Raw genomic sequence first — 20,674 nt, 5'->3', positions numbered from 1 at the left:
TAATCCAGAGAGAGCTACAGCTCTTATAACAACTGTATAGATCTCACTTCAGCTACCTCTGTGATTTGCTGAAGGCTAGGTGATTTGTCTGGGCCCAGACTGAAGTCCAGAAGTTGCCCTATTGACTCGTATTGATGATAATGCTGTAATTCTTGCTCTATCCTCCCCAAATATAAAATTGTTGGGTCAATCTTCACATCACTTAAGTTTTACGTGGCTAAAACTTGGAGCGAAACTACATGGTCTACTGAGATATGCCTGTACCTAGAGCTCTGTGGCTGCTACAACTTACAACATCGAGGCGATTTGTCTTTATTTAACTGCACATCAAGCGTAAGACCAACCACAGGGCTGTCAGCAAGCTGTGTATATTCTTCTTAGTGTGGTCAGTTGTATTATTTATCAATTGTGGTTTTGATCCTCCAAGAAGAAAGCCAGGAGGTGGAAAGAAATAGCTGAGGGCCCTGGAACTCTATGCTTCTGTTGTGAAAGCAATAATTCGACATGCAATTATCACGTTACTGTCCTGTTACTTTTGAACACAGCATCACACTTGGACTGTTGGTCTTCCTTACTGATCAGGGGATTCTTCCAGTTTAATGGCTTCTCTGAAAACAAGTAAACTTGGAGTCCCTGGGGCTATCAAAGCAGAGATTGTAGAGCCCCCAGGAAAAGATATTAGGAGAGTGACTGTTCATTCGTGTGTGTGTGTGTGTGTGTGTGTGTGTGTGTGTGTGCGTGCACGCACACGTGTGCACAGGCATGTCTACCATGTGCAGGCACAGTGCTAGGTGCTGGGGGTACAACAATCAGCATTTCACAAGATAGGTGTGATTCTGCCCTCCTGGAATTTCCTGCCGGTAAATAAGTAGCTAGTTGGATGAGTGCTGCTGTGGAGAAGTCCAGGGTGCTGAGGGAAGAGCGGATGGGTACTTGACTCATTAGGGGTCAGAGTCGCTTCTAGACTGGGTCCGAAAGGATGGGTCATGTTAACCAAGGGAGTGGAGCTGAGCTTGCCGGGAACCAGGTGTTCTGACACTTTGCCTTCTGCCCCAGAAGTCTCTAAAAGCCATTTTGAAAAGACAAATGAAAAAATAGGAGCTGAGTAGTTCCTAGTGAAAGGTGTTCATTTTAAATTGTGTCCTTTACTCTGAGATTCTTTTATTGTTTCCTTTAGAGTCCTACTCCAGTACCCTTTATTTTATTACGTGAGGGCCAACATATAGGAGGGTTTCACCTTTTGAATGTTTTGTTTATTTGTCAAAATTAAAAATTGCTACTTTCACCTCTTTTTTTTTTTTTTTTTTTTTGTGGTACTCGGGCCTCTCACGGTTGTGGCCTCTCCCGTTGCGGAGCACAGGCTCCGGACGCGCAGCCTCAGCGGCCATGGCTCACGGGCCCAGCCGCTCCGCGGCATGTGGGATCTTCCCGGACCGGGGCACGAACCCGTGTCCCCCGCATCGGCAGGCACACTCTCAACCACTGCGCCACCAGGGCAGCCCTCACCTCAATTTTTTAAGATGATCCAAAGATCTGAGGACCTCTCCATTAGCCCACCTTGCCTCTCTGAATCAGCACCTTCCTCTGCTCCTATCCAGATCCTCAGGGTTCTCGATCCCCCCCATCTCCATTATGATCCTATTGTGCAGAGAGCTTCAGGCCAGTGATTTTCCTAAGGGTTGACCTTGACCTTCCACGTGACATGGCAGAGGGCACAGCCCCAGGCAGAGTTTAGGGCAGCAGTGGTAGGGGTGAGGAGAGTGGAGTTGATGTGTAGAGTCTGCGAATCATGAGGGAGGGACACTCCAGTAGGGCCTCATCAGGAGCCAGACCCATCGTTTCACCTCCTCTCACCCCCGCCCCGAATGAGCGTCAAATTGTTCCCCGTGCGTGAATGCCTCTCCTTCTCAGGTGTTCTCATATCCACCCACTTTTCTGCCAGCCACTGCCAATGCCTTTAATTTTATCCCTCTTCTATCTAGTCCGTCTTCCACATTCCTCCCGAAAGCTCTTTGGAAAGAATGAACCAGATCATTTTATTCTGTTCCATAAAAGTCTGCCAGGGTCTCCTTAAAGCTTTCAGGACGTTGCCCATCTTCCATAACCTGGCGTACAGGGTCCTTCCTGATATGGCCGTCGCTGACCCCTCCGGCCTCATCTTGTGAAGTTGCTCCCGTGCTCCCACCTGTGAAACCGCACCAGAAGACTTGTAGTGTCTCAGTCTTCTCAGGCATTTTCAGGCCTCTTGGCTTTCTGGAGCTTTTGCCCTTTTCCCTGTTCCCTACACTTGGTCCAGGGTTTATTCTTCCTGTGAAAACCTCGGTGATATCTTGTCCCCCTTCACCTGGATAGGTGTCATTCCTCTGTGCTTCCATCACGTTCAGCACTCCCTCTGTTATAACACATATCGTAAGAGAAGGTAAGAGAATAATAGTTAGAGTCTGCGGGATCCAACAGGCTGGGGACCATATCCTGAATTTGACATCTATGAGTGAAAGGGAGGATCTTGGAAAAGTGGTGTCACCCCACTGAGCCCTGGTTTCTTCCCCTGCAAGTTGGGGATACTCATACTTAACACATAAGGTTTTTGTAAAGCTTCAAAGAGATAATATAAAAAAGGACTTCAACAGGGCCGGTGTATAGGAAACTCCCCCAAATGGCAGGTTTTATTGGTATTATCACATTGTGTTGTGATCATCTGATAATTTGTCTTGCTTCCTTCATAAAACTGCTAACTCTTTGATAGTGAAAAGTGTTTCTCATTCATATTTTATGCCCAGTTTCTAGCTTGAAGTATGGTATATGATATAATCTCAATAAGTATTGGAGAATGAAAGAGGAAAAGACTGAATAAATAATATGCAAGGAGAAAGGAAGTTAAAAAGGAAAGAATGAAAGCGGGCAGGCAGGCAGGGAGGGAGGGTAGAGGAAAGGTAATGAAAGAATGACTTATTCAGTAAAATAATGAAAGAATGGTCAATTTTTCAGTTGATCCTTCATTGGTACTGTTACATTTTTCTGAGATTGCATGTCAAGCTTCCATATAAAAGCTGTTATTTTTGAAACCAATCATTCAGGATTCCGAGAATTTAGTAAACTCTCCAAGCATTTTTTTCCTGTGCCTCTTCTTACAAGAGAGGCAGCGTTAGGCGTTTCTGACAGTGAAACTAAGCAGGAGAATAAAGTCCAGATCATTAGGGCCCTTGGGATAAAAGTACAAAATCCAGGTTTTAGAACTGGTCACAGTTTGGAGAAATCTTGTTATTTGGGACAAGGATATAGATGCAATAAACATTCTGAGGTTTATCTTGCTTTAATGACTTGCTTTGAGTGGCTTTGATCTTTATATTTGATAATCACTTTCAAATGGTCTGGTGTGTTCTGGAAGAGTGGAGGAGTGGTTCACAGACTTGAGATCCTCCTTAGGCATGACGGACTGCAATCAGAATTGGGAAGGAGGCAGTGTTATAGGACTTTCTCTATGACGTGTAGAAGCAGGGCAACTGCCTATGAGGAAGATAAACGTACTGGTCCAATGATGGGAACAAGGGTTCACGGATGGAAGGGAGACACCGTGAGCGTTGGGACCTAAGATCAATTTCCTCTAGCTCCGTGGGCAAGCTACATAGAATTGTGCATCTGGGGCCTTTTCATGAGTTGGGCACTCTTTTTTTTTTTTTTTTTTTGCGGTACGCGGGTCTCTCACTGTTGTGGCCTCTCCCGTTGCGGAGCACAGGCTCCGGACGCGCAGGCTCAGTGGCCATGGCTCACGGGCCCAGCCGCTCCGCGGCATGTGGGATCTTCTCGGACCGGGGCACGAACCCGCGTCCCCTGCATCGGCAGGCGGACTCTCAACCACTGCGCCACCAGGGAAGCCCGAGCTGGGCATTCTTTTAGGGACTTTCTTTTGTATTACTTCCTTGGATTTTTATATTCCACTTTCTAGGTTGAATTTTGTCACCCCATTTACAGACGAGGAAATTGAGGTTCAGAGACTGAGTCCCTTCTCCAAGGCCACAGGGCCACTTGGTAGAAGAGGGAGGATTTGAACCCTAGTCTGCCTGTGTCTTAAGATGTGGCTTTTTTCCAAAAGATAAGTAAGGCCAAGGATGCCGACAGTCAGATAGGTCTTGGTGTGTAATTCCAGAAGAAAATAGTAAACACAAAAATATGCGTAACCAACTTTGACATACGTATGCCCCACTTTCATGTCATTGACTGAAGAATAGACTTAAGTCCAGAACCTTTCTATCTTGAATTCTACCTAAGAACATTTAATTATGAACGTAACAGAGAGTCTTACTGTGTAAGACTGTTCTCTGCATGGGCTACAAGGAGAATAAGGGTCCAAGGTATTCTATTTAAATGTTACACTGTCATATTTAAATAAATTTCCCTTAAAAAAAAAAAAAAAAAAGATGTGGCTTTTTCTGTAGCACTCTGCTGCCCTTTCCCTTAACTTGAAAGAGTTGTCCCCCGCCTCTGGCTTGGAAGTGGCCTGTTCTCAGCTAGGAGCATCTCAGACAGACCCTCCTCAAATTGAGGGCATCAGCACATGGCTGACACCATCCCTGTAACCCACCTGCACCTGTCAAGGGCCCAGGGAGCAGGACTTTGGCAGGGCACGTCTCAAAGATCTCAGCTATCATTTCTGCAGTGGGGAGTCAGTTTGCTCTGAGTGGGAATAGAAATAGGTGCTGGTCAGTCTTGATCTGGGCTCACTGGAATCCGTACCTCTGACCAACCATCTTTACAATGGGAGAGCCAGTGTATTATGCTTCTAGAACTAGAAAAACTTGAGCCTTTCATGATTCCATTGGAGGGATTGTTGTTGTTGTTCTGCATTTTGAATGTAGTTCCCTTTTGCTTCTCATTCAATAAAACAGGCCCTGACAGCCCTCTCATTGAGATTATTACAGTGGTACCATCTCAGGCCAGTGCATTTCGGAAATATGTTGCTGGCACTCACCAGCGAGTGAGATGCGTAAAGAAAATATTCTAATGACAGTTGAGTTGAGAGAGCTTTGATCTCCCTCCAGAACTGCTCTCATGGCTTTGAAATGCAGTTTTGGCAGAGGGGTAAAGTCTGGGCACCTTGGCTGGGCACCCCCCCCCCCGAAACTGACATTCCAGGGGACCCACAACCTTCGTAGGAGGAGCCAGGTACAAGAGCTGTGCAGGAAGAAAAGAGACACCAAGACACCTCTTGACAGGCAGTTGGGGAGAGGATCTAAGTGAGGAGGGACTTTCCAATTTAGCCCAACGTTTCCCGAACTCTATTGATTATGCTGTTATTTGATTTTTGGCAAAGGCAGAGGGGGGACGGGGGGAAAGGATTACGGTCAAATATGTTTGGGAATACTTCATATGCTCTCTGTCTTATTCCCATTTTGTATATTAAAGGCTCTGAAAATTCTTGCAATTAAAAAATATATGTATTTTAACCTTGTTTAACAGAGCGTGTCCAAAGCCATCTGACTTGAAAACCCTTTTCCTTTAAATATGCCTCTGCTTCTTGTGGATTTAGCCTGCTATAGACCGTGATTTGGAAAACACGCCTAGTTCACACGCTCACTGAATAGATGGGGACTCTGAGCTTCAGACTAGGCAGCTGAGCATCATGGGAATGGGCCAGAAATCCAGGCAGTGTAGGTTCTGCACAGGGTGTCCAGCTGAGGAGGAGGGTGGATGCTACAGTCCTTCCCATGCCTAACTCTCCAAGCTGTGCCCCCTTGCAAGGAGCTATGTCCCACCCCCACCCCCCGAAGGGAGAGGTGACTTTATTAGTTGGTGCAAAGGTGCTGTCACATACAGGCTAGTGAAGAGAGGTCTACACCCCTTATTTGATACCTTGGGAAAGTCGCTTCACTTGCTTGAGTCGTGGGCTTCCTCATCCTGTTTTGAAGTTGTGCGATTTACAGGAGAGATAGGTGCTCAAAAGTTGCCAGCCAGAGGTAGCTCTGTCTCTTGAAGGAAAGTTCTGGGGAGACACAGAGATGATAAAGACTTGACTTCCACCTGCTTGAAGCTTACCGCAGCCTGATGGAGAAGACAGTGATGATAACACAGAGCAGGGCGAGAGGTACTAGAATCCAAAGTAGGGGACTCTGGGGAGGGAGAAGTCATCTTTAGCTAGAGGTGGTATTGATGATTTTGATGTTGCTAATAATTTTCATTGTAATTAATGTAATAATAATGCAATAAAAATAGTCTAGGCTAGTCAATGAGTGTCTTCAAATGTGCCAGACACTGTGCGAGGAACTTTTTCTGCACTGCCTCTGGTCCTCCTGACACCCCTGAAGGGTGGACATCGTCGCCCCATTTTACAGGGGATGGTGGTCAGGAGTGGCCACATGGTATACATTACATGTAAGCTGAGCTTAGGGAGGGTAAGATTTTAAAAGGCTGAGATTCAGGAAGAGAGCTCATAAGGCAGAGAAGAGAAACTGATGGACATGCTTCATGAATGGGCATGATTGGGGAAAACCAGAGGTTCTCGGGATGAGGAAACCATAGTAACTTGAGTTGGAGTTTGTGGGAGGGAGAAGATTGGGTGGTAGGGATGAGACACTGAAAGCCGAGATGGGGAGAGCCACCCGGACGGCAGACTGTCAGTTTAGGTTTCTTCCCAGTAGGAGGAAATAGGAGACCAGAATATGGAGGGGACTTTGTGCCAGCGTGGCACTCATTTCATCCCTCTGGTATCCCCATGAGCTAGCTGAGACTCAGAGAGGCAGGGCAACTCGCCCATGGATCTAGGTCTGTCTGTCTGTCCAACTGAGTAGTACCTGCGCATAAATTAATAAAGACACAGAGTTTGGGATTTGGATTGATTTGGGGATGTAGTTTTTTTTTTAAAGAGATTTCGCCAATTTATAGTATACACAGGGGGCCAAGCTCCCCGCAGTGGCAAAATGGGAAGCAAGTGGCCCTGAGCAAACCCTTTTCCTCCTCTTATCAACCCATCTCCCTAAACCCTAAGGATCCTTCTCAGTTTGACCCTCTCTGCTTCCTCCTCCATCCATCAACAGAGGGAATAAACAAACCTTAAAGAGATGGGGGAGGAAGGTAAATACATGGATTCCTGTCCCTAGGATTTTCCCCCCGATACTTTTGGGAGACCCCCAGCTTGGCTCTGAACTGGTGGGAAGACCTCAGCCAGCAGAAGGAAATCTTTTGGCCACAGAGCCGTTTTCCTTTGTGTGCCCGCCCCCCCCCGCCCCCTAAAAAAGAGCTGGAGAGGAGAGGGGCCAGTGGGATCAGGGGCCTGAGTGGCCCCTCTTTTGGGAAATGGGGGCTTCTCAAAGTGTGAAGAAAAAAAAAAAACACCCACATACAAGCAAGGGAGAGGCCTCAATATCCCACATCTCTGCCTTGGGCCAGGACGAATACCACCCCCTGAAAAGATTGGTTTCTGCAATTATATGAGAATAAACAACCAATTAAAACATCTCCCTGCCCCTGCCCCACCCCTGTCTTCCTCTCCTGAAGCTTTCTCAGCCTGGAGCAAAGGGGCAAAGAGGTGACTTTCTCTAATAGCATTTGTGTTCTCTGCCTGAGAGAACGCTTGATGGAAATGGACAAATCAATTAGAAAATAATAAATAATGTGGAAAGGGCCGATCCAGGAAAATTTCGGCTTCTCTGTGTTTTCATTCTCCTCCCACACATTGTTTCCTTTCACAGTGGCCCTGAGTGAGCTTGGACTTGAGGGTGAGGTTGAGGGAAGAATTGGACACATCTAGATTTGGACTTGGCCTTGTCTGTATTTATGTGATCTCTGAACCCCTGTTCCTTCATCTGCAAGATGGGGATAAATAATAGGAATTGCTAAACATTTCCCGGGGGTTTCTACGTGCCAGGTATTATTCTAAGCCCTTTACACTTTCTTTATTAACATCCTAAATCCTCAGAACAACTCTATGAGGTAGATACTGTTATCATCCTTGTTTTGTGTATGAAGAAACTGGGGTGCAGGAAGTTAAGTAAATAGCCCAAGGTGACCCAGACATCCAGTGGAAGAGCTGGATTCAAACCCAGGACTCTGGCTTGAGAATGAGCCATCCTACCCACTCTGCTACGTGACTTCAAATACTGCAAAGAGGGCTTCCCTGGTGGCGCAGTGGTTGAGAGTCCGCCTGCTGATGCAGGGGACACGGGTTCGTGTCCCGGTCCGGGAAGATCCCACATGCCGTGGAGCGGCTGGGCCCGTGAGCCATGGCCGCTGAGCCTGCGCGTCCGGAGCCTGCGCTCTGCAACGGGAGAGGCCACAACAGTGAGAGGCCCGCGTACCGCAAAACAAAACAAAACAAAACAAAAATACTGCAAAGAGATGGGACAACAGATGTAGCTAGCACAGGGGCTGGCACACAGCAGAAGCTTACTGCATGCTGTCTTTCTCATTCCTCATCCCTACTCGGATCAGAAAACTCATTCAAACTCCTTATGAGGCTTCTAGCCTAAAGAGCTGAAGGTGGGATCTCTGGGGAGAAGGAGGTATAGCGGCAAAATTTCAGGTCAATATTTCAGCTTCCGTGGCTGTCCTTGGAATTACTAGCCAGCTCAACCTATACACAGAGGTGCTCTTTCTAGGCCTTGCTTGTGTCTCCAACTCATGCTCACCTTTTTTGGAAAAGCTGCAAAAATTATCGTCACCTGACTATCATGGGCTCTTGATCAGTGGGCGGCCAGGAGTGCACTGTAGGTCTCAGACATATCCTATTGCCGTCGGAGTGGAGGTGTAGGTTTGTGACCCATAGAAATGCCCTGGGAAGCACCAGGCAGCTGTTATTAATCCCAGTATATTGATAAGGAAACTGAGGCCTCATAGGAAGGAAGTGCTGAAGCTGAGACTGGGACCTAAATGTTTTAGGTTTTCTCTTTCCCAATGTAAATTCAGCTCCATCAACATCTCCTGAGTGCTTGCCCAGTGTCAAGCCCTGTGCGGAGAACTGGGTAAACAGAGATGAATTAGGCACATTCCCTGCCCCCTGGGAGCCACAATCAGTGGTAGATACAGACAGGTAGAGTATTTGGAATGGTGTGAGAGCGAGTACTCATAGGAGGTAGATGAGTACAGAGATGGTAAAGGGGGTGGAGGTGAGATGGGACTCAGGGAAGTCTTCCTGGAGGAGTGGTACCAGAATGGACTTCGGATTTGTTCATCAGGGGACAAAATGGGAGCCAAGTCCCTGACAGAGGGAACAGTGTGAGTAAAGGCACTGAGGATAAAGCCACTGCATCTTGGGGGGGCCGGCGGGGGGTGCTGACACCACAGTGAGAAATTCAAGAGAGGGAACAGAGGGAGAAGAAGCTAAAGGGGGAAACAGGGTCTTGCAGGCCCTGCTGGGGATCTCTGACTTTACTCTTTCACATGTGGGATCCCCTTCTGTGATTCCAGGAGGGAAAGAGAAAGGCAGCATCGTTAGTGTTCTACTGGCCAGGCTCTGCACCAAACCCCCGTGAGAAACCACACTGGGAGAAAGGGAAACTCTCCCAACTAGCTGTGTGACCTGAGCGAGGTACAAAGGCTCTGTAAGCCTCTTTTTCCTCCTCTGGAAAATGGGGATAATGATACCACCTACCTTGGTGTTATTGAGAAGATTAAAGGTGATAATCCTTGTAAAGTCAGACCACATGGAAGGGCCCAACACACGTTAAATATCATTATTCAGAGGCTTTATCTCACCTACGACATCAGGCTGCCTGCTTGCTTATTGATGTATGTTTTTATTCATTGATTCATTTCCAACTTTACTCAAGAAATGCTTACCACATTCACAAGGATTCCTAAGAAAGAAGATGGCAGACATAAAATGGGGCTGAAAGAGGCACACGGGTGAGCAAGATCCGGCTGTCAATTGAGAAAACGATCCATTAAATAATACGCCTCCAAGAATATACAACAGAGAAAAGGCAGCCTCCTCAATAAGTGGTGCTCGGAAAACCGGACAGCTACGTGTAAAAGAATGAAATGAGAACACTCCCTCACACCATATACAAAAATAAACTCCAAACGGATTAAAGACCTAAATGTAAGGCCAGACACTATAAAACTCTTAGAGGAAAACATAGGCAGAACACTCAAGACATAAATCACAGCAAGATCCTTTTTGACCCACCTCCTAGAGAAATGGAAATAAAAACAAAAATAAACAAATGGGACCTAATGAAACTTAAAAGCTTTTGCACAGCAAAGGAAAACATAAACAAGATGAAAAGACAACCCTCAGAATGGGAGAAAATATTTGCAAATGAAGCAACTGACAAAGGATTAATCTCCAAAATGTACACGCAGCTCATGCAGCTCAATATCAAAAAAACAAACAACCCAATCCAAAAATGGGCAGAAGACCTGAATAGACATTTCTCCAAAGAAGATATACAGACTGCCAACAAACACATGAAAGGATGCTCGACGTCACTAATCATTAGAGAAATGCAAATCAAAACTACAGTGAGGTATCACCTCACACCATTCAGAATGGCCATCATCAAAAAGTCTACAAACAATAAATGCTGGAGAGGGTGTGGACCCTCTTGCACTGTTGGTGGGAATGTAAATTGATACAGCCACTATGGAGAACAGTATGGAGGTTCCTTAAAACACTAAAAATAGAACTACCATACGACCCAGCAATCCCACTACTGGGCAAATACCCTGAGAAAACCATAATTCAAAAAGAATCATGTACCACAGTGTTCACTGCAACTCTATTTAACAATAGCCAGGACATGGAAGCAACCTAAGTGTCCATCGACAGATGAATGGTTAAAGAAGACGTGGCACATACACACAATGGAATATTACTCAGCCATAAAAAAGAAACGAAACAGTTATTTGTAGTGAGGTAGATGGACCTAGAGTCTGTCATACAGAGTGAAGTAAGTCAGAAACAGAAAAACAAATACCGTATACTAACACATATATATGGAATCTAAAAAAAAGAGAAAAAAAGGTTCTGAAGAACCTAGGGACAGGACAGGAATAAAGACGCAGATGTAGAGAATGGACTTGAGGACACGGGGAGGGGGAAGGGTAAGCTGGGACGAAGTGAGACAGTGGCATGGACATATATACGCTACCAAATGTAAAATAGATAGCTGGTGGGAAGCAGCCGCATAGCACAGGGAGATCAGCTCGGTGCTTTGTGACCACCTAGACGGGAGGGATAGGGAGGGTGGGACGGATATGCAAGAGGGAGGAGATATGGGGATGTATGTATACGTATAGCTGATTCACTTTGTTATACAGCAGAAACTAGCACACTGTTGTAAAGCAATTATACTCCAATAAAGAGGTTAAAAAATAATAATAATATGCCTGTGACTGACCCAAAGCTGTATCATTCCTATTCTGATGGGAGAATCACACTCCACAAGGGAAGCGGTCTTATTTATTGTGCGCCTAGGATGTGCCAGTCTCTTTCCAAAGGCCATTTCTTTCTGTCTCCAACGTATGTTTGTTCGGTGTGTTAAAGAGCTGATGATCGTAGCGTGGGGAATTAATTTACTTTCCGAACATGTCAGTCTATATTCTAAATATCTACAGTGGCAGCTACCCCAAATGCCATATCCCTTAGCCTATTTTATGGACAAAGAAATAGAGGCTTGCAGAGTGCAGAATCATCCACGGGAGGCAGATAACACCCCAGCATAAAGAGCATAATTTCCAAGCTAGACAGAATTGGCCTTGAAACCCAGTTCTGCAACTTCAGGCAACCTGTTTCATCACTTTGGACCACATGTTGCTTATCTTGAGAACAGAGTAAGAACACCTCCTTGCAAGGTTTGAGTAGAGATGCAAAGTAGGCCTCCTGGGACAGCTTTGTATTTGCCAAATACGTGGTGCGAGGTCCATAGTGAATGAATGAAGTAGGGAAGACGCCAAGGCTAGAATACATGTTATCTCTTCCATGGTCTGTTCTCAATCTATATCCGCATTATGTTGCCCTATCCTCAGTCCATATAGCAGAGTCCTTAGGGGCACAGATGTTGACTTCAGATAAATCTAGGTTTTAAACTGAACTCTGCTATTGTTTATAAGCTGAGCAGTCTTCAAGTTTCTTAAACTCACAAGGACTTAATTTTTTCATCTGTAAAATGGGATTATCTCACTTACCATAGAATATTGTTGGAGGCAGTCAGTGAGACGATGTTTATAAAATGCTTAGCCAAGTGCCTGGCACATCGTGACTCAATTAATTTGGGAGTACCTGTTCTTTGAATACTACCTTTTTTGGATGGTGATGACAGCCAAGGTTCTTTTTCTCTTACAGAGCATACTTGGATGTTAATGAGCTGAAGAACATTCTTAGACTGGATGGATCAACACACCTCAATATCTTCTTTGCAAACTCCTCGGAGGAGGAATTGGCAGGAGTAGCAACTTGGCCGTGGGACAAGGAGGCCCTGATGCATTTAGGTGAGAATTAGAAACCTCTTCAGGAAGAAATTGGATTAGTACAGGCATACGTTTAGTAGTAAGGATGACGATGATGGAGATCATGGTAGTGATGATGGTGAACAACCTATTTACTTATCACTTTTTAATTTTTCAAAACTCTTTAGCATTCCTTATCTTTCACACATCAAGTGATGCTTTGAGAAATATCACAACGTTATTAATCCTGTTCTACCAATGGAGAAACTTAAGATCCAGAGAGGGAATGGGACTTATCCAAGGTCACAAACAAATCAGCAGCAGAACCACAACTGGAATTTAAATTTCCAACTCTCTCCATCTGTTGCTTTCTCTTTATACCCCCTGCCTCTTAGTTCATGCAGATATCTTCTCTACCTAGTAACCACATTGTGCTGGCCCAGCCAGTGATGGGTTGACTTGAAAGATGCCAAAGAGGCAAGAGAGAGTTCGTAAGAACTCCCTGTTCCTCCATATTCCACCCAGCAACACCACCAGGAACTCTTCTTACATCCAAATTATTCAAATCCATAAACAAGACAGACGTTTACACAAACCAGTCACCAAAAGTCAGAAATGACAGTGGTTTCTGAACCAGGCCCTGTAAGCAAACGTTGTTCTTTAATTTTTCCATGCTCTCTTCCAATACACGTCTATAGGTAGACATGCGTTTTTCAGCTTGTGCATATTTGAAATCATAGCATACATGCATGTGTTCTTTTTCACTTAATATTCTTTTTTTTCACTTAGTATTATGCTATCTACATTTTCCCATGTTGAAACAGTCTTCAGAATTACTTCCCACCCAACTTTTTTTCATTTAACATCACAAGAGGAAAACATCTCTCTAGGTTATGTCCAGTTCTCTAAAGACAAGATATTTTTTAACAACCACATAATGTTCCATTGACTGAGGGCACTGCCATTTATTTGGCTCTTTTCCCCTTGTTAGAATGTTCCTATTATTTACACCAGTGAATAGTGATGACTCAGTGAGTACCTTCATCTGAGAATGTTAGGGCTCAGCAGAGTGATGGTGCTGGATCTTTCCTCAGGCCTGTCTGGTCTCCTGGTGATACAGCCAGAGTCCAGCAGCTGCTCTAAATCCACAATATCTTGGAGATAAGGGACTCTGCAACTTCAAACAGTAAAGTTGTGTTGAGTCAAACTCTAGACTGAGTTCCCTCCAGACCACCGTCTTTTCCTAGTTGTTTTTAAGCGAGTGAAACCAATTTGTGTGTCTCTGTGTGTGCACCCACACACATGTGTGGTTGTGTAAATAGATAGCAACAAAAATAAATATCCAGTGGTTCTAACTGGGTGGATTTTTATGCCCTAGGAGACACTTGACAATGTCTAGAGAACATTTTGGATTTTACAAATGGGGGCATGCTACTGGCATCTAGTGGGTAGAGGCCAGCGATGCTGCTAGATCTCCTCCAATACCCACAGTAAAGAATTATCCAGCCCAAAATACCAGTGGTGCTGTTGTTGAGAAACCCCGAGATAGATGATGGGTGGGTAGACAGATAGACAGGCAGACCTAGACAGACAGGGGCGAGGCAAAAGAGAGCGTGCAGCTTAGGCAAGCTGAAGCTGATTAGCTCGTGTCACATGCCTAACATGGTGTATGGTAATTTTGCTGGTCCAGGGCCAAAATACATGGTTGTTCTTAGCTGTGACTTAACAGGATGGCCTTAGGCAAGACTCTTTCCTTCTCCAGGTCTCAATTTCTTCAGATTTTAAAGGAATAGGTTAGACTTAGAGGGTCTCCAAGGACCCTTCTCAGTGCTGAAATTCTGTCCTCTTGGAAAATCAACCAAAAGCGTCGTGATCAGAGTTTTAGAAGGGTTGAACAGCAGGCTTCTAAAATTAGAGAAAAATACTCCTGATAATACCGTGAATCTCAGAGACTGGCTCAGGACCAGGAATACAGAAGGCTATAAATCCATAGCATGTTATAGGATTTCAGGATGATGTCAGCCTCAAGCTATGTCACCTTTTAAGAGAAGCAGTGGAACAGGGCGCAAGCTCTGTGCTGTCGCTCTGTGAAAAGGGGAGTGTTGGGAGGGGATGAGGTGAAACAGACAGAGCCAGGCTGGACATTAAGTCTGCAATCCTGTCATTATCCCCGGAAATACCTGAGGGGTCCTGCCAGCCTCCCATTCCCCGTTTACCTCAATGTTAAAGCTTCATGGAAAGACAGAGAATCATTGGCGCTCTCTATCGTAGCTGTTTATTTTAGAGCACGCCAGAGATGCAAAGTCACTTTCCCAAGATGACACAGCCAGTGCAAGACAGAATGAAGATTGCAATCCATGTCAAGCTAATTCCAGTTGGCCTCCAGGCTGCCGTCTCCCCATCCTGAGACATCTTGATCATAAGCAACTCCTCTGCAGTAGGCCCAATCAAACCCAATTTATTAGAACCATATATATATATATTTTTATTTTACCCTCTTTTCCTGCTGTTATGCCACGATGCCTGGAAAAAGCCTTGGGTGGGAAGGTGATTATGTTTCATATCATGATTGACAGAAAATAATTGAGAGAGATTTCCTGTCTCAATTTCTCTTCCTCCCTGCCTCCGCCTCCCCCTTCTCACATAGACACGCGCGTGCACACAGCCCCACACATCCTCTCATACATCTTTATCTTTGTGCTGGAAGGCTCTGAGCAGTTCAGAATTAATAGACTCCATGAGCCCCATGGCTGAGCAGCCTCGCCCTCCCAGCAGTTCAGTCCGAGATAAAACTACCCCCATGCCTGCTCCAGGCTTGCCAGCACAAATCAGCACGGCCCTGGCTCCTCTCCATTCTTTCATAAGATCCTGCTCTGCACACAGTCACTGCTTGCAGGTTGCTCAGACTTGCATCTTAACCTTCCCTTAAACACACTTGGATTTCCTTCTTTTTTCTTTGGCCACCCCGCGTGGCTTGTGAGATCTCAGTTACCCGAACAGGGATCGAACCTGCGCCCCCAGCAATGAAAGCACCGAGTCTTAACCGCTGGACCGCCAGGAGATTCCCCACACTTGGATTTTCCAGTTGAAATATCTCTCTGCCAGCCTGTATGTATTTCTCCAGTGCCTAAAAATGAACATAGAGCCATGCTATGCATTGATTTTCCTGACGTCTGGTCCATCTATCTGCCCAAGTGAAGCAAAGCCCCATCTTTTAAGACGTGGGGTAGATGAGGAACGCACAGGCAGGTCCTCTGGGGCTGTTGTTAAAGTACTCACTCTGCTTCTGTAGGTCTGGGGTGGGGCCTAAGAGTCTGCGTTTTTAGTCACCCTCCAGGTGATGCCGGTGCCGCTCGTTCTTGAGCTACACCTGGAGGAGCACGTGGTTAGACAGTAAGTAGGGCACCTGCTGTGTGTCAGGTGCTCTGCCGGCTGCCTACGCGTGATTACTTAGGCCTCACAAAACATCTTTAATTGGGTCGCATTCAGCAAATATTCAACATACATTTAATGAGATGCCATCTTCTGGACCCTGTGGTGAGCATCAGCAGTAGGACTCAGATTAAGACCCCTGGCTTTGGAGCCCAAGGATCTTGGGTTCAGATTCCAGCTCCCCATTTACTAGTTCGATCATGGGCCAGTTCCTTCACCTCTCTGTGAGTCAGTGCCCCTCTTACTGGGTTGTGAGAGGATTCAATGTGATTATACACATGAAACACTGAGCACAGAGCCTGAGGGTACATAACGAATGCTCAAGAAACAGTGTTATGATGGTGAGCGCGCCATGGGGGTGGACTTCATGCATATTCACTCTCAGAGGGCACAGAGCTGCAGAAACGGGATTCAGAGATGGCAAGTGATTTGCTCAACTTCACAGAGTTAGTGAAGGCACAATGAGAACCGGAACCGAGGTGTCTGGCCATGAGGGCTTCATTTAAGCAAATGCCCGTAGAGTGTTTGTGAACCAGGGCATGCCACACTTCCTAAGAAGTTGCAGCTGAAACGTTGGCCAGCCCAGAAATCAAAGTCCTTGAATTCTAATTATGCCCCTTCTTCTAAGTAGTTTGAAATCCCCTTGGTTAAGTTGCCTCACTTTTTTAGGCATCGGTGTTTTCAACTGAAAAATGAAGGGATTGCACAAAATGACTTTTGAGACTCCTTCCTACTCAATCAGTGATTAACACCGCAAGTCGCAACAGCTCTCAGCAGTGGAGTCATAGGGTGGAGAAGCCTGTGGTTACTTTGGGCAGCACCCCATTTACCCTTGGTTGATTTGGGGATACCTGCATCAGGAAGCAGAGTGCCCAGTTTGCCTAATCCTCTGGCTTTCCCCTTGCAGGTGGCATTGTCCTGAATCCATCTTTCTATGGCATTCCTGGGCACACCCACACCATGATCCACGAGATCGGGCACAGCCTGGGCCTCTATCACATCTTCCGAGGCATCTCAGAAATCCAATCTTGCAGTGACCCCTGCATGGAGACAGAGCCCTCCTTTGAGACCGGAGACCTCTGCAGTGACACCAACCCAGCCCCAAAGCACAAGTTCTGCGGTGACCCGGGGCCAGGGAACGACACCTGTGGCTTTAACAGCTTCTTCAACACTCCTTACAGCAACTTCATGAGCTATGCAGGTAAGGCCCACACTCTGCAGGGTGCACGGGGCTGGGTGTCAGACGTGGCCTCTGGTCCTGGCTCAGAGAAGCCTCGAGCAAGCTGCTTGCCTTTTCTGAGATTTCTTCATCCCGACAATTCCTTATCCCAAATAATCAAGATAATATTCCTTCCGTGAGCACCTCGTGGATACAAGGAAGATGTTGTATCTGAGGGCTCCTCAGAAAGATACTTCAGGCAGCTCACCAGGACTGAAAGTAGGGAAACCTGCGCAGAAGGCCCATCTCTGCCACAGGGTCACCTAATGCCTTGGGGTCTGTCACATGCCCTTTCTGGGTCCCGCTTTTCTCAAGAAAATGGAATCTTTGGAACTGACCTCCAAGGTTCCTCCTAGTTTTGCAGCTGTAATTTTCTAAGTTGGTGGTGGTTGAAACTTTATTTATTTATTTGAAACTTTTTTTTAAAACACAGAACTCTCACATGCTCCTTTAGTGTTTTATTATAGAAAAAAATAGAATGCTTTTGCAAATATGAAATTATTACATAAGTTGGGTATGTTTTTCTCCTAACTGCATATATCCTTTCAAAGCCCTTTTTCGTACCATCAGTAACAGCGTTAAAGACTCATTCTTTGGATTCTAGGATGCCCTGTACTTCCTTTTAGTGTATATCAAGGCCACTTCCAGCCCTTATAACATCTTTGGCAAATCAGAAAAAGATATCCCTTCCTTAGGGCAGTCACAGCCCTCACTACTGGCCGCCTAACCAAGAGCTTTTGGGTAAGGCACCACCTGCAAAATTGCACATGGTAGCCCAGCATCCAATTCTATTATAATATTCAGCTTAAGTGTTCCTTTCCACCAACCAAAACAAGCGAGCTCTGTGAAGGCAGAGCTTGCCCCTAAATACATCACTGTATTCTCAGTACCTAGCACAGGGCCTTGTGTTTTAAAAATGTTTGTTAAGAAGAAAGGGAGGAAGGAGGGAAGAAGGGAAAGAGAAACGCAGGAGGGGAGGAAAATGAATAAATTCTCTAATAACAGGCATATAAAATTGATTCTTATCAATAATAATATTTCTACTTGTAAAAAAGCTTACTGTTCATAAAGGACTTTAATATACACCATCTTATTTAATTCTCACAAGAAACCTATGAGGTAGGAGCTATCACCATTTCATAGGTGACAGTACAATCCATAGGCTGACTGAAGTCTTTGGCCCCAGGTCGCACATCTGACTCAAAGTTTTTTGTTTTGTTTTTCTTACAATGGAATTGCTTAGTTAAATCCCTAATTTTATTTTATTTTATTTTTTTAACATCTTTATTGGCGTATAATTGCTTTCCATTGTTGTGTTAGTTGCTGCTGTATAACAAAGTAAATCAGCTATACATATACATATATCCCCATATCTCCTCCCTCTTGCGTCTCCCTCCCACCCTCCCTATCCCACCCCTCTAGGTGGTCACAGAGCACTGAGCTGATATCCCTGTGCTATGCGGCTGCTTCCCACTAGCTATCGATTTTACATTTGGTAGTGTGTATATGTCCATGCCACTCTCTCACTTTGTCCCAGCTTACCCTTCCCCCTCCCCGTGTCCTCAAGTCCATTCTCTACGTCTGTGTCTTTATTCCTGTCCTGCCCCTAGGTTCATCAGAACCACTTTTTTTTTTTTTTTTTTTTTTTTTTTAGATTCCATATATATGTGTTAGCACACGGTATTTGTTTTTCTGTTTCTGACTTACTTCACTCTGTATGACAGACTCTAGGTCCATCCACCTCACTACAAATAACTCAGTTTCGTTTCTTTTTTATGGCTGAGTAATATTCCATTGTATGTATGTGCCACGTCTTCTTTAACCATTCATCTGTCGATGGACACTTAGGTTGCTTCCATGTCCTGGCTATTGTTAAATAGAGTTGCAGTGAACACTGTGGTACATGATTCTTTTTGAATTATGGTTTTCTCAGGGTATTTGCCCAGTAGTGGGATTGCTGGGTCGTATGGTAGTTCTATTTTTAGTGTTTTAAGGAACCTCCATACTGTTCTCCATAGTGGCTGTATCAATTTACATTCCCGTCAACAGTGCGGGAAGGTTCCCTTTTCTCCACACCCTCTCCAGCATTTATTGTTTGTTGATTTTTTTTTAATTTTTGAATTTTATTTTATTTATATTTTTTATACAGCAGGTCCTTATTAGTCATCAATTTTATACACATCAGTGTATACGTGTCAATCCCAATCGCCCAATTCATCACACCACCACCCTCACCCCTACTGCTTTCCCCCCTTGGTGGCCATACGTTTGTTCTCTACATCTGTGTCCCAGTTTCTGCCCTGCAAACCGGTTCATCTGTACATTTTTCTAGGGTCCACATATACGCGTTAATATACAATATTTGTTTTTCTCTTTCTGACTTACTTCACTCTGTATGAGTCTCTAGATCCATCCACATCTCAATAAATGACCCAGTTTCGTTCCTTTTTCTGGCTGAGTAATATTCCATTGTATATATGTTTGTAGATTTTTTGATGGTGGCCATTCTGACCACCAGTATGAGGTGATACCTCATTGTAGTTTTGATTTGCATTTCTCTAATGATTAGTGATGTTGAGCATCCTTTCATGTGTTTGTTGGCCATCTGTATATCTTCTTTGGAGAAATGTCTATTTAGGTCTTCTGCCCATTATTGGATTGGGTTGTTTGTTTTTTTGATATTCAGCTGCATGAGCCGCTTGTATATTTTGGTGACTCCAAGTATTTTTTTTTTCTTGTTTACTCTCACGCCTCTCTTCAAATGAGACCTAGCTGAAGGCTGAGTGGGATATTGAGCACTTTGGGTGGCTTTCGAGCTCTGTCCCACAGATACGCCTCGGGGGGCTGCCCTGAGTGGCTGTGTGCCTCTAGGCCTCCATCCCTGCTTGAACCAGGGGAGCCCCCTTCCCACAGTTTTCCGTTTCTGTTGGAGTTTTGCCTCAGATTGCATTTGAAGAGAGGATTTCCCTCCTGAGACCCAGTGAATTCGATGATTGCCCGTGGGTCTTCCTGGTTTCCCATTTGGGCTGATGACCTCTGGGGGCCTCTCCAGTTTAAGGTTCCTACAGTTCACACCTGAGGTCTCTTGAAGGGTCAGTGCCTACCCTTGGCACCGTAAACGGTCCTTAGGTTTGGGTCTCTAAAAAAGACCCGAGTACTGGGTATTTCCTCAAAAGCAGATTCCTGCTGGGCTCCCATTCCCAGCCAAGCCTGCATCTCACATCCGGTGCCCTGTCCTCTCACAGGGCCCTGCTTTCGTTCCATTTCTATAGCACCTTTCCTTGGCCAGCTCAATGCACATGGAAAATAAACAATAACATGAGTTTGGAAGTTTGCCGGCCTCTTAGGGGTCAGGAGCTGCCACTAGCTACCAGACCCCCATAAACTAAATCTTTTTTTGTTCCCCTTTGTACAGATCTAAAGGGTGATTGATTTAATGTTGTTTTTTTAAAGGAACCCCTCAGCTCAGTGACCCATTAACAGCAGAACTAATTCACTGAGCTACGATAACAAACTTACACCCGCAAAAGCATATTCAAGGCAACCGCGAACTTTGAAATGTTTGTTTTCCTTAGGATCTCTGATAGATGAGGTGACAAAGGCAGCTGGATGAAATTCAAAATGCAGACCAGGGTCGGGTTC

The 20,674-nt window shown here is 45.2% G+C and overlaps 1 protein-coding gene across 1 annotated transcript in view; it reads left to right on the top strand.

The window, feature by feature from the left end:
* PAPPA (pappalysin 1) overlaps window positions 1-20,674 on the top strand; it is a gene marked incomplete at its 5' end in the record, with an annotated part of 255,185 nt that overhangs the window by 43,930 nt on the left and 190,581 nt on the right. The window contains 2 exons of the mRNA XM_082842115.1: window positions 12,278-12,423; window positions 16,721-17,014. Of these exons, the coding sequence (XP_082698241.1) occupies window positions 12,278-12,423; window positions 16,721-17,014 (440 nt within the window). The remainder of the gene's footprint in view (window positions 1-12,277; window positions 12,424-16,720; window positions 17,015-20,674) is intronic.

This window comes from Leucopleurus acutus (genome assembly GCF_964270905.1).
Source record: "Leucopleurus acutus genome assembly, chromosome: 7".
Taxonomy (NCBI): Eukaryota; Metazoa; Chordata; class Mammalia; order Artiodactyla; family Delphinidae; genus Leucopleurus; species Leucopleurus acutus.
This window is presented reverse-complemented; position numbering and strand designations above follow the sequence as displayed.